Source organism: Corvus cornix, chromosome 4, assembly GCF_000738735.6.
Source record: "Corvus cornix cornix isolate S_Up_H32 chromosome 4, ASM73873v5, whole genome shotgun sequence".
Classification (NCBI taxonomy): Eukaryota; Metazoa; Chordata; class Aves; order Passeriformes; family Corvidae; genus Corvus; species Corvus cornix.
Window position 1 is genome coordinate 4,460,577 of NC_046334.1, and position 13,639 is coordinate 4,474,215.

Here is a 13,639-nt window from a genome sequence, read left to right on the forward strand (position 1 = left end):
CTGGCATCAGGGGAGCGGCTGCTCCCGGTCCGTGACGGCTGTGGCGGCTTCGGGTGCCGCCCTTGCCCGGCAGGAGCGGCCTGGGAAGGCTAACAGGGGGCCGGGAAGGCGAGCAGCTGCCTGGGAAGCGCTCTTGGAGCCGAGCAGGCAGCACAGGGGCAAAGCCGGGTCGCGCCCCGCTGCTCCTCCCTCAGCCACAGCTGCGGCTTCGCGCCTCGGCCGCGCCCCGTTGGCGGGGCGTGCCTCTCCCTCATGAAATGGCGGGAAGGGCTGTGAGGGGCCGCCCCTGGCTGTGAAGGCCCAGCGGGCAGAGAGGGCGCTCGGAGTCCATCGCCTCAGGGCGGCTGGCACCTCCTCGGCGCCTCCACCCTTGCGGGGCCTCAGGCGGGCAGTCAGCGCTGAGAGACCGTCTACAGCAGGACGAGGCTAGCAGATGCAGGTACCAAACCCTTCAACTCCATCGCCAGCTTGTCCTGGAAACTTGGGAAGGAACAGCTTTGTTGCTTTAGTTCGCCTCACTCCCTCAAGAGAGGCTGGAGGAGTTGGTGTGTCTTTCGAGAGGGTGGCAAGGCGAGCGGCAGAGCCGCGTTACGCGTGAGGGAAGGTGGTTTAACAAAAGGGAGAAGGGGCCACCCTGCTGGGAAGGACATCGGGTCTGGGTTCTACCCCAGCCTGGGCGAGTTGTTCCTGGTGTTGTTGTGAAACAGCTTGACCAGGAGAACTGTGGGGTGTTTGGCACGGTGTCTTTACTACTCGCAGCGTTAGTGTTAAGCTTCCTGAGGTCGGTCGAAAATGGCGAGCAGCAATGGCTGGTTTGAGGGTGCAACGATGCTCACCTCCCACGCCGCGCCTGAGAAGATTTTACCACCCGAGGTTCTCAGACATCGAATTTCAAAGGATCTCTCCGAGCCTGTGACTGCAAAGATGAATCCTCCACCTGGTATGGGGTGCAGTGAACCGGGGGTGATGAAAAATCCAGGTATAGTTTCCAGTTTATACAGTGGGGATTAGCTGTTAAAGCTATTGAAAAGTAACTTTGCAAGCCTCTGCTACTCTTTCTTATCACTGTATTTTCTTAAGTGCCTTCTTTAGCATCTCTTGATGCATGAACTTGTTCCTCTTTTAAAGTCTTTTTGTGCTGGAAGTTTGTTAGCCGTTTGTTGTGGGGTGGCATATGTAGTCTGCAGCATTGCGTAATTATAAGTTAAACTTTAAAAGTACTGTAGATTGACAAAATACAGAATAGATTCTGCTGCATGAATTTTCATAAATAACATTGTGAAGGGTTCTAACTGCAGTTCCAGATGTCCCAGGTTGTATTTTGAATTTTGTCACTTTGAGTAATTGTACTGGGATAAAGGTACCTGTTACGATACTTACAAGCAAGGATTTTAGTTCTTGGCTGGGAAGTGCTTGTGCCTGTGTATATCATACCCCTGAAGCTGATGATTTTATCCGTTTAGTGGTTGCTGAAACTTTATTATAGTGTCTTACAACAGGGAGTCCCACTGCTGCATAGTTTTGTGGGGAAAAATCACAGGTTCCACTGCTTGGTATCTGCCATCAGCGTCTTTGATTTGATTGTTGATTTGCAAGAGAGGGGAGGGGAATGTATGTTGTATTTTTTGTAATACTTGTCTATATTTACTACAAGTAAAAGCTTTGATATTTTTAAGTAGGACGCATGCACAATTTTGGAATTGCTGTTGTTGTTAACATAGGGTTGAGCACAAAGCAGTCACGCGTTACAGCGAATTTTGTTTTGGTGTCTTTAGAGGCACCTAAAAAGCATTTATTGTAAGCAGATTTTCAGAGAGTGTGTTCAGTTCTCTCCTTAATTCTGTTTAAGGACCTTTCCTTTTCAAAGGAGTAGACACCACCACATTTTCAGCCCTTCCCTCACAGGAAGACCTGGATTTGATTGAAAGATACAAACAGGGAGTAATAAACTCACTATCTGCCTTGCATCTGTTTGCCAAAATACACCACCTGCAGCTTGAATTGAAAGAAACGAGTGTGGCAGGTAAATACTTCTGTTCCTAGATAAAGTAGTATTTGCTTGGCCTTAAGATGATCTGAGTTGCTGCAGTTAGTATTTGATGGCACTGGTACAGCTGAACTTTTTTTACTGCTGATTGCACTACCCCCCACACACGTTGGGTTTTGGCTGTCCTTTTATTGCTTCCACAGCTGTTTCTCATCATGAAGTGCCACAGAAATAGATCAGGTGAATTGTGTGTAATTATGGCTGTTACCAGAACTTAGTGAAAACTGCATGAAGCAACAGCCACCAAAATTCTTGAGGAGGTGGAGGATGAGAGTTGTACTTTGCCAAAATTGTCTTTTTGTTTTGTATTTGTTCTAGGAATTAGTATAAGGACATAAAGCTATGGATAGAGTACCTTAAAATAATTTCACTGATTGTGTTTGCTTTTTTCTTCTCCTTTAAAGGTGGTGTCATAAGGCCTTATTTTGCCTTTTGTGCTGTGATAAATGGTGTGTGCTACAGCACTGGGCTGGGAAAGAACAAGAAGGAATCTAAATTAAATGCAGCTAAACTGGCTCTTGCTGAGCTACTTAACTTGGAGAATACAGGGGCAAAGTCTTCTGAAGATTCAGGTAAATATTGTAGCAACACCTAATTAGAACTTGAAATGCTTGGTTTAACAGTGTCCTATGCAAAATATCAGTGGTTTTATTAAATGCTGCAGTATCAGGGCCTCTGCCAGGTTTTTTAGATCCTTTGGGCAAATCTGTACTTTGGTTCTGAAACCGTTTTTTATTTTTGTCATTTTTGTATTGAGTTGCATCAACTGATGCCAGGAATATTGAAGGAATTAATTTGTTCTTGTTGCACTTGGTTTGCTGCTCACTAGGTACAGCAACATGAAGTACGTCTCAAGTGGGTTTGAATTTTTACAATTAAAAGGGTTCCCCGCTGAGTTACTGCTTTCAACAGAATTCAGTTGCTGTAGTATTTTATTTTCTTTTGAGTTTTGCTGTCTGAATAGTTCTAAGCTTACAAGGACCTTCAGAATCAGAAAAGAAAATTGTTAGAGAATTAGAAAGTTTGACTTGTTGGAAACAGTGCGAGACTTACGTTTAGGAATTAGTAATGTCCGTCCCACTTTAAAGTGTTGTTAAATTCTTAGATTTTCCCTGTGTGCCTGCTGAGCTCCGACCTCCAGCAAACTCTGCTTGTGTTTCAAGGACTGGTAAGGAATAGTCTTGTTTTTCCTCTGTTGATTCAAATTGCCCAGAAAATAGGGGTTTTTTTAATTCTTCTTTTAATACATTTAGTAATCTCTCTGTTGTTACTATTATTTTAAACATCTTTGCAGAAGGCTGGAAGAACTAGAATCACAAGGTCGGTTCTGGACACAACTTCACTAAATGGCTTGAATTTCTATGCCCAGTTCAGGTGATAGAGATAGAAACAATGTTCTGTGTCCTTACTTGAACTAGTGTTCAGTAGGTGATCAAGTGTGGTCCATATCCTGTTGTTACTATAGTGAATGATAAAAGCATCAAGTGTTTAGGCATTCTTGAGCTTCTTTCAAACCTTCAAGTCTTCAGAATCCCAAAAGTATGGGTGGTTGTGCTTTTAACGTGTGTTCAGGTTTATAATTTGGCAAGTTGCTCGTGTCTTTTTTTTTCCCCTACCTGCAAATTTGTGTCTTGCTGGCTGCTGTTGTTTCATTTAGGAGGAGAGCATATCTATCAAAAACTCTCACAAACACTTGAAGAAGTGTTTAACCGCCTGACTACCGAACACCCCGAGTACCAAAGCTGTGGCAGTTCCCTGGCTGCCTTCATCATTGAAAAGGGCAAGTCTGGTTTGATTGTGAGTTTTGGGGAGCGAGAGCCTGTTCCCACAGAGCACTGAGAGTGTGGGGGCAGCTTGGTGGGCAGCAACCAGAACCTACCACCCTCTGTGTTTTTAGGTGGGCATCATGAAGTGGTAGCTCTGGGGACAGGAGAATGCAACTACAGCCGGCGCTTTGAGTCCTGTGGAAGGCTCTTGCATGACAGCCATGCCGTTGTCACTGCCAGGCGTTCCCTGCTCAGGTGGGAATGTCTCTGCAGATAGTTCCCTTGCAGCCAGTTTGTCTTAGTTTTACTTCTGCACTTGCATTTTATAGTTACATGAACTAATAAATAATATATAAATGTTATTGTAATTAATTTTTCTTTCAGGTATTTATATAGGCATCTTTTGCTGTTCTATAGCAAAAATGCAGGCAAGGCAGAGAGATCCATATTTTGCACAGCACCAGGCTCAAAGCTGCTTACCCTAAAGCAGAATATAACCCTCTCTCTCTACATGAACCAGCTTCCAAAAGGAACTGCTCAGTTAAAGTCAGAGCTGTAAGTACCACGGTATTTCCAGAGATAGAGAGGAAGACTAACTTTTGTCTTGTTTTGGGAATGTTAATGTACAGGGTAGTAGTGATAAATATGAGATACAGCTCAATATGATGATACAAAAAACTTCGGTATGGATTATAGGATGAGCTTTTGTTTATTCCAGACAATAACCTGTTAACCCCCCTTCCCAAGACACTATTAAAATTCTAATAAAACATGAATTTAACTGCTGAACAAGTGGATGTGATGACTTAATGTCATCCTTTGCGCCGCAAGATTGAAGTATAAAGAGCCTTGAATTGAAACAAAACTCTGCTTTGACTTCTTAGCCCTGTGTAGCTAAGGGGAAAAACTGTTTTCCTTCAGACAAACCACTGGTTTCTCTGTTATGCATTACATCCTCTTGTTTAAATATTTTGGAGAATCACAGTGTAAGTTACGTTTTAAAGGAGACTTTAAGAACCTTTCCGCTCTTTTTTCACAAGTAACTTCTGTTAGAGGGTGAGTAGACACAAAGTGGCAGCTCGTTTGCAGCTGGTCTTTTTAATGTGTGCAGGAGTGGTAGCTAAGATTAGATTGAGTAGCTATTTCCTATTTAAATACTGTTTTCAGTGTTCTAGGCACTTGAGCAGCTCGCTCTGGTGTTTCTAAGAATTACAAACACTGAAGATAATACAAGGCCCACATCTACTGATGATTTTTTTCTGAGAAGCAGCATTAGATAGCACTTAACTGTCATCTCTGATCAGAGTGCTTTCTCATTGAAATCCGTTCTCTTGTCCTGCCTGCAGGCATCTCGGTCCCCAGTCTCTATCTGGTTATGAAGCCAGTGAAGAACTGTGTCTGCATGTTGCCCTAGAAGGCAGGATTTACCTGGCTGTTTGCTGTCCCCGCAAGACTGTCAGAGTGAGCAGCATGTCAGCTGCTGACAAACTGGCAAAGTGGGAGGTGGTCGGTCTTCAGGGAGCCTTGCTGAGCCACTTCATCAAACCCATGTACATCAGCAACATTCTTGTGGGTATGTTCAGCGCAAATTGCGGTGGGGGGGTTGTGTGTTTTCATGTTCCAGTTTGATTGCCTTTTATAAAACATGAACTAAACCACAAATTCTTTAAAGAAATACAGCATTGTTCCTTGAGCTCCAGTGGACCAAAGTATATTTATTTAGTAGCCAGTCAGAAATGCTGCTGGATGTGGAGTGATGTGGGCCAACTCTTTAGCATATTTTGTAATCTGGAATACCAAAGTTCTGTTTTAGTGGTGTCTTCTGCAGGGAACATAAAGGGTTGGTGAAAAACAATGGTTCAAAAAAAGAAGGCATCCAATGAAAAGAATGATGTCTCTGGAGAAGAAAGTGGGAAATCATTTCTGTTCTGCAAAGTGAACGTTGCACTGGTCTACCGATCTTTCCAAACGTTAATTTTATGTGAAGGAATTACTATAATACAATTTCTAAGAATGCAGAAACATCTGCATGCTTAACTTCGGGTTTTTTTTAATTTGATGTACTTCTGTGTGACTGATCTCGTCCTGTTTACTAGGAAATGGAAGTTGTAAGGATACAAAAGGACTGGATGTAACCATAAAGCAGCGTCTTAATGATGAACTTGTATCAAAGCTTCCCGTGCCTTACCTGGTCAACAGATCTCATATTTACTTGGTGAAAGCTGCACTGCCAGTCCAAAAGGATTTAAACCAGTGGTCGCTTAGTTTGAATTGGACATTGTCAGATGCATCCCTGGAGGTTGTGGATGGATTAAGTGGGAAAACCACTGAAAGGTCAGCATTTATCTTCATTTTGTTGGAAATGATGAGTTTGTGCTGGTTCATTGGAGTATTCAGTTTTTAAGCTATAAGAGAGATTCTGTCCTGTGCTAGCTGAATGCATCCTGTGATTAGGTGTGGTTTTAGAGACCTTGTAACTTCACAGTGAGATACCAGGATACCAAACAAAACAGTTCTCTGAGTGGAGGTGTCTCTAGTCCCGTTGTCTGTAGTAGCGAAAACGTTTTAGCTTTCACAATGCATAAAGCTAATTAGGATTCTAATTGAGATGGACTGTAATTGAGGTGAATTCCAGCTTGATCAAATCCACAAAGTCTTAGGAGGGAGGGCAAAACCCCTGTAACGATGAAAGCAGTCTCCCTGTGGTGTGCTTGTTCCTGAGTTCCGTCCCCGTTTCCCTGCTCCCGCTGCAGCTCCCCATTCCGCAGCGGCACCTGCCTGGCCAGTCGCCTGTGCAAGGCCGCCATGTTCAGCCGCTTCAGTATGCTCGCCAGGGAAGCTGGACGGGATGATTTGCTGCAGTTTGCAACATACCATGAGGCAAAGGTAAGCTGACTCAGGGAGGGGGAGTGGGAATAAGGAGTCTCCTAGTGGCTACTCTCAAACCTGGTTTGATACCCAGGGGTGATTTTCTGTTTTGATGACGAGTTCACCTGAACAGCTTGTATAAAGTAAGCATCTTTCTTTTTTTCCTTCTGTCAAAACATGGAAGAGAGAATTTTTTAAATGATTCAGAAACTACTTTAGTGAAATTTAAAGCTTGCTAATTGACTATTCATGTGTTCAGATTTGCACTGAATGATAATTACTGTTCGTTTTCTTTATAAAGGTATTACTAGAATTGAAAACACTGAAAAACACAGAACACTCAGAGCAATTTTCTTTTCCCAATAAATGCCCAAAAGGAATATGTTTTTAGAGTCTAAAACTTCCTCTCACTGTCAGCAGCTGAGGGAACTGTAAGATTTATGGTATCATTTTTACAGTGTTTGTGCTTATGCTTATTACATGTTAGTGGTAAAGAACACGCATCTCTGTAACCATCATTCTTGAGATATTTCAAGGTCTGCCTTTTTTCTTTTTTTAGATTAAATCTCAGTTGTACCAAGAAGCTAAAAGCTTGCTGCAGAGCTACTTAGAGGAGCACAGATATGGATCATGGATTGTGAAGTCTCCACATATTGAACAATTCAGTGACTGATGGAGGTGGATTGGATGTGAAGTCTGTTTGAATGATGTTTCAGTAAATATAGTTCTGATTAGTAAAATATTCAACTTTAAGTTCATAGTCATAGGAAGAAAACAATTCCAGAACTGCTTCTTGCTAGTTTAAATGCAGTTAGTAAACCATGTGTAACAGTTCAGTCTTTTCCCAAAATTGGTGTTTCTTCTTAGGGTGGGTGTGTCCAACATGTTTGTAAATCTTTGTTCTGCTCTGCCACCCCAGTGCCACCTCATTTCAGCTCCCTTACCCCCACTCCTACAAATCCCCACCCCATGGAATGAACATGTTTTTTTTCCTGATAGTTTCAGGATTTCTGCATGTTGATTTCTGCTTTTTCCTGCCTTTTTCATAACTTTAGAAAAGAAAAAATATCAGGAAAAGCTGGGTTTCTTACCCAAAAAAAGCATACACACAAGAGTCTTTCAGAAAAAAAAATTGGCAATCTGTGGTGTATCTGTAGGCATCCATCCTTTGCTAAGAGTGTTGTTTCGTGTGGATTTGCCAAGTGGCTTGTAGTTTATGTTGTTCTAGAAGAGTTAAAAAGTAATTAGTGTACTTAAAATGTGCAACCTGGAATGAACCTGGCTGTCACAAAACTCACCTGTTTTGTGACAATTGCTGTGTTTGATAGTGGATTTAAAGCATTATACGGGTGTCAAGGCTGTAAATAAGAAAATAATGCAATGTACTACAGCAGTCACCGTAAACAAGGTTTTTTCAGCTTTTGTGGGCTGCATCAAACCCCATCAATGTTAATGCTTGTGGATGAGTTGGACTCCTGCACCCACAGATGACTTCATCACTGCACTGACAAGGCCTTGCGAAGTTGTCCGCGTACACAGTTACCGGGAAAATAGTGCCTGTCACAAGGGAATTTGCTTCCTTGTAATTCTGGTAAGAACATGGTAGCATTGGGAGGGTGTTGTTAAGGTGCCATGGTTGGAGTTGGTGTGATGCTGTGAAACACTGGTGTGTTCAAGCTAGACAATACACCTGGATTATGTTCCTTGATTTCTGTAAATCATGCAAGGGTGGGAAGTTATGCAGTGTTCTTATACATCAGGAATAGCGAGTGTAGTGCTGTAGTCATGTTTTGCCTTGTTAGTGTTCCTCCTCCTGCTATTTTTTTTCCTAAATCTGTTTTTCTAACTAGTATGTGGAGTCTTCTGTGGAGATGATCTTAATGCTGATTTACAAGTTGTTGAAACTCGCTGACTTGTTGCTACTTGTTCTTCGACCTTTTTTTGGCTTACCTGCTCTCTTGTTTTCTGTTACTTCAACTTGGGAGGTTGTGTGGTGGTTGTTGGTTTTTTGTAGCATGTGCTACACAAACTGCTTTTTCCATGTAATGTTTTCTTACTAAGAATGCTTGGGAATGGCCATCGTATTCCAGGCTAGAGCACGGTGTTGCCTTTTTGTAGGAGTGTTAAAAGTTCAATAAATGTCCTTGACAATGTCTTAGCTGTACCTGCATTCATACACATGCTGGAAAGTGATACATACACATGTCAAGTCTGACATACCCATAGCATACCACTCGTGTGTTTGCCTTCTGTACAATTCTGGACTGTTTTTCTTTATGGACTTAGACCTTTGCTGAGGTGTCAGCACCAAGGTGTTTCTTGTAGTTAACCCAGAAGCCTTAAACATGTACAAGTATTGAGATTCTTTTGTGTACTTCAGCCATTTTATTAATTGAACAGTGAACTGAAATTTCCATGAAACTTAGGTGCTGCCTTAGGAGGAGAGAGGTTTGTTAGTGAAAAGGATGTGTTGTCCTGGACACCATCACTGTGTCCTTGAGAAATGACTTGGATGACACCAGTGTAGATCCAGTTCTTGTATCCAGGTTGTTCTTCAATTATGTAACAGCATATGCAGCATGCACTCAGCTAGTAAATGGAAGCGTGGAGGGGTTGCATCCAGGTTTTTCCTTGGCTACTTCAGTAATTTCAAAGCATACGATCCTACAGACCTGAGTGAGGCAAGAGTGCTGCAGCTCCAGAGCTGAGGCTGAAGCTGTATTCCCAACAGGTACGATTAACAAACTGTGTGGGCACAGAGCAGGCGTGGATCATACAGATGTGGCACAGAGCAGAGGCATGGGAGCAGCAGCAGCAGCCTGTGGCTGAGCTCAGCCTCTCCCCTCCCTGCTTGAGAAGAACTGAGCTCCAGGGGGAAGAATGAATGTACACATGGATATGGAGAAGGGTGGGGTGTTGTGTAGGGGTGTTCTTTCCACTTCCAGCAGCTCTACCTGACTCACACATGCAGAGTGACACACAGTGACATTTAGGAATGGTACTTCCCAATTCTGTGCCTGCACTGAGACTTTCCACATGCTGCTCTCTCTCACTTGGCTGTTTCCCCCTTCTCACCTCCCTTCTGCAGTGGGATGGAGAGAAGTGGGAGGCAGAAAGGCAAAGATCATGGGGTTGAGATAAAAACAAATCACTGGAAGCAGCAATGGTTCGTATGGGGAAAAAAAACTCCCAATAATAGACAATAGTGGACAGCTCCCTCCACCATTTTCTCAACCAGAAGGAACTCCCCCCTGGGAGAGTGTCCCTTTCCTCTATCCCTGGTAATGGTGTGAGATGATACAGAATGACCTCTGTGGCTTGGCCATGCCCTCTCCTGGATACTGCAAAAACTTAACCCTGTCCTGACTGGGACCAGAACATTATTCATCCTTCCTACATACGAGCACAGGTATCATTCCACAGTCAATGGCTCTTCTTCCACAATGTTGGTTGAGTTCCTTTGGTCCATCACTGTGGGTCTGTCCATCCTTAGATGTACACACAATGCATATGATACTACACAATCCAGTATTACAGACTGTTCTCACCCAAAAATCAAATCCCCTTGAGCTACACATCGTGTTTCCCCATCTCTCTGCATTACCCACCAAGTGCCCCTGGGTTTTTGGGCAAAAAGAATCCCACAGATGGTTTTGCCACTGCTTGAGGCTGGACTAATAATAATGTCACACATTGTATCATGTCACGCCCCATCTCAGACTTCATACTTTCAGATGTCAGATGCATGTCACATAAATGTCACATGCCAAATATGTATACGCCCATGTCATGTCACATGTGTGTCATGTCATACATCTTAATTTCATACTGGAGCTGCACAATCAAGCAGGAGAAGGCAGCTCAGGAAATCAATTTTTATAACTATTCTAAGGGATTCTGCTGAGGTTTTTTTATAACTTACAGGGGCAAGGTATGTCTAATAAAGTTCACCTTGTTAACCGTTTTCATGCTTCTAACACCATCCTTTTTCTCTAAAGACATCTTTTAAAGCTTGGGCAAATACAGGAGCTGATCCTGCAGACATTTTAAGTATGTGAACCTGCCTCTAACTAGATGTAAATTTGACAGACATAAGTGACTACAACCATGTGTAGCACAAGCACCTTCCTCATGTCTCAGCTAGCTTTATGAATTAGCAGTCTCTATGGAAGTATTTCTTTGAAAAAGTGTCTTGATGTGCTTGCTGGAGGTGCTACATGGGGAGCAAGCCAGCCTGAAAATGTTTTGAAAATCCACAGCAGAGTGTGGAAAAGTGCAAAAGTGGTGTGGTAATCCTCAAAACTAGAGCTAGGATAGGCAAAGCCTCCTCCTTCCGTGACTGTAAATCTACAGCTGTCTCAGAATAGCCCAACTCCAGAGCAGTTTGTGCAGACCAAATGCCAAAGAAAGTACATGTTTTTACAGTGCTTGTGTTTGTGAAATAGTGAGCTCCAGCCTCTGCCTTTCCTTATGAGTCCATGGGTGAATATCTCTTTACCATCCTTTCCTGCTTTCTGAACTATTTGACTGTTCCTACCTTACCTAATGCTTACTGTTTAGGAACTTAGAAAATGTCTTTGTTATTCCATGTGGGATGTCCAACTCCACAGACTGACTCCAGGGTAGGTTTTACCCGATTGCCAAAGTTGAGGGCTCTTGTGCTTAAGGAAATGATAAAGGAAGCCTCATTTATAAAGGGAATTGTGTTTCATGAGAATGGCTCCTTCACCCTCTCTCTCTGGTTGCTGAGACCTGGGACAGCACTGCAGACAAATGTCTGAGCTGAGACTGGAAGAGGTTTGTTTGCAAAGCCATGTATTGTGTGTGATGCTGTTTCTTTCTGCATGCTACTTGTAAGAATTTATGGAGTAAGAAGGAATCTGTGTAAAGAGGATTTTTCTACAAAGATTGACAGTTCCTTCCAAGAAGGAATTCTTACGCAGAAGTTTCTTGCCTGTTTTCTCATTTTCTATGTCCTACTGTATTCAAGTATTTTTGTTATTACTGTCATCTGATTTGAAGAGAGGGTGGAGCTTATCTGTTTGTGGCTGAAGTGACTGACAGTATTTACTTTCCTGAGTCCTTGTGGGTGGGGACAGAGCACTCCGTGGGAAGAGAAGATGAGTAGAGAAACAGACGGCAGTGCTGTGAGTATTTTCCCAGTTTTGGCAGAAAGCTGTCATTAACGCCTGTCTTCTCTTTGCAGCGTGTAAGGAAACTGCTGTTTTTTCCATTGTTAGTCTGGTTTTAAGTGTAAGGTGAACTACTCCATACCACACCCACCAGGAAAACGCATCAAAGTCTAAACGATGGCTGATAGCTGTTGTAGTAGGCTCACTCTCATCAGTTATAGCCTGCCTTGTTAGCGTTGATTTGGGGCTTTTGTATTGTAAAAGATGCTCTTGCATTATCTCTTCCTGCATAAAATTACAGTGTCACATAACGGGGTCCCTCTGCACTGGGAGTAGGGACATTTCTGAGGTTCCACAGAAAGCTTTCTGACAATCCAGTGTGTTCACATGGATTTATACATTGATCATTAATTTTGTGTCGGTTGTTGTTCTGGGACCTCAGTTACCTTCACAGTTATGTCAGGTGTGTTACTGTTTTCATAATGTTCCCCTGTCTCTGAAGAATTTTGAGAACTATATGTTTTGCTTACACTAATGAGAAAAGTGTGTCCTGCAGAAAGCTGGTGTAGCTGAGTAGTACAGCTCAGAAAAAAAAGAGATGGTTTTGGGGTTCTTTTTTGTGGGAGGCAATTTGGTACTATTACTGTATACCTTGTGCTGCATGCCAGCATAAACTGGCATTTTGTATTGCTTAAAAAAGGTTATCTGCAGGTGTCTTGCTTTGAGTCTGGTACCTGCACACTTGCATGCTGCTAAATGCTTCACTGGGGGGTTCTGTGTGTTTTTAAAAGAATAGAGTATTTAGTCACCTGTAAAAAAAGGACACTATCATGTAACAAAGAAGACTCTAGACATGATTTTTATATGTCCATGACATTTATTAAATATAATCTACAAGTAACTTTTAATAGGTTTTTCAATAAATAGTCGTCTCATGTTGCTGACAAAGTGACAATGAATGAGTTTTCCAAAGAACGTTGAGCCCCTAGGGCTTACAGAAAGGATCAAGTGTGATCTTAGAACAGACTATCTTACCACCCACATTAAGTACATTCAGTGGTCCCAAAATGGACAAGCTAGTAGTATGCCACATGGCAAAATATATAAATTATTCGTAATTAAATACTTCAATAAATAATGTAGCAGTAAAAATAAAAATAGTTATACAATTTCTCTCAGCATAGATTGCAGGAAGCTCTCCAGTTCTTGGCGAAATTCAGGGAACTTTTTCTTCTCATTGGATTCACACTTCTTGCATGTCGGGTTTGAGGAATTACCGACCTGCAATACAGAGAATTTTATTGATTGGGGATAACACTCTTGCTAGCTGGTTTTAACAATGATACATCAACTTTTCTAAAGATTTTACTTTAAAAAAAAATAACCCTTAATATTTGTAGCCTGAAGAGTACTCCTAAAATGCTACAAGGATCTCTAGGCCATGGATTTTATTTTAGTAGTACGTCAGGGTGTACTACATTCATCCCTGGGCCCTCCAGTCATAAACTCATGGCACAGTTTTCAAAGCCATTGCTGTGTAAATAGTTGTTATGCTCCTAAAAGCAAGCTTTTGTCAGCATAAGAGGCTTTGCATGATTCAGCAAAGAAAACAAATGTCATATTTTGTTAAATGTTGGCTTGTATAACCAGTAGGGCTCAAATCTATTTTACTGTATTACATTACCATGCAAATAGCTGTTTTCATGTAGTTAATTTTAGCATATTCTTGTATAAAACCCTGTATTTTCATGAGTTGATAACACAGATCTTGATGCATAAACACAGTGAAACACTTATTTCTTTTTTCATATCCTTTTTTTGGGTAG

At 42.2% G+C, this 13,639-nt stretch overlaps 1 protein-coding gene across 2 annotated transcripts; it reads left to right on the top strand.

Moving 5' to 3' along the window:
- Positions 1–4: 4 nt before the first annotated feature.
- ADAD1 (adenosine deaminase domain containing 1) lies at positions 5–8,839 on the top strand. Of its 2 annotated transcripts, none has more exons than XM_019290088.3 (12): positions 5–439; positions 760–979; positions 1,850–2,023; positions 2,452–2,619; positions 3,153–3,215; positions 3,705–3,827; positions 3,945–4,068; positions 4,231–4,368; positions 5,160–5,386; positions 5,910–6,147; positions 6,567–6,699; positions 7,241–8,839. In XM_019290088.3, exons 2-12 carry the CDS (start codon positions 793–795, stop codon positions 7,352–7,354), a joined length of 1,689 nt encoding a protein of 562 aa, XP_019145633.2. In that variant the 5' UTR covers positions 5–439; positions 760–792; the 3' UTR covers positions 7,355–8,839. The 2 variants fall into 2 exon arrangements, with proteins under 2 accessions (XP_019145633.2, XP_019145632.2); XM_019290087.3 differs by having other exon boundaries at positions 6–439; positions 4,198–4,368.
- The last annotated feature ends 4,800 nt before the right edge of the window (positions 8,840–13,639 follow it).

Bases quoted from the DNA above. Each gene is read 5' to 3' on its own strand.
- ADAD1 (XM_019290087.3), top strand. From the start codon at position 793: ATGGCGAGCAGCAATGGCTGGTTTGAGGGTGCAACGATGCTCACCTCC. The intron at 980-1,849 runs GTATAGTTTCCA...ATTCTGTTTAAG, and splicing joins GGGGGTGATGAAAAATCCAG to GACCTTTCCTTTTCAAAGGA. The intron at 5,387-5,909 runs GTATGTTCAGCG...CCTGTTTACTAG, and splicing joins CATCAGCAACATTCTTGTGG to GAAATGGAAGTTGTAAGGAT.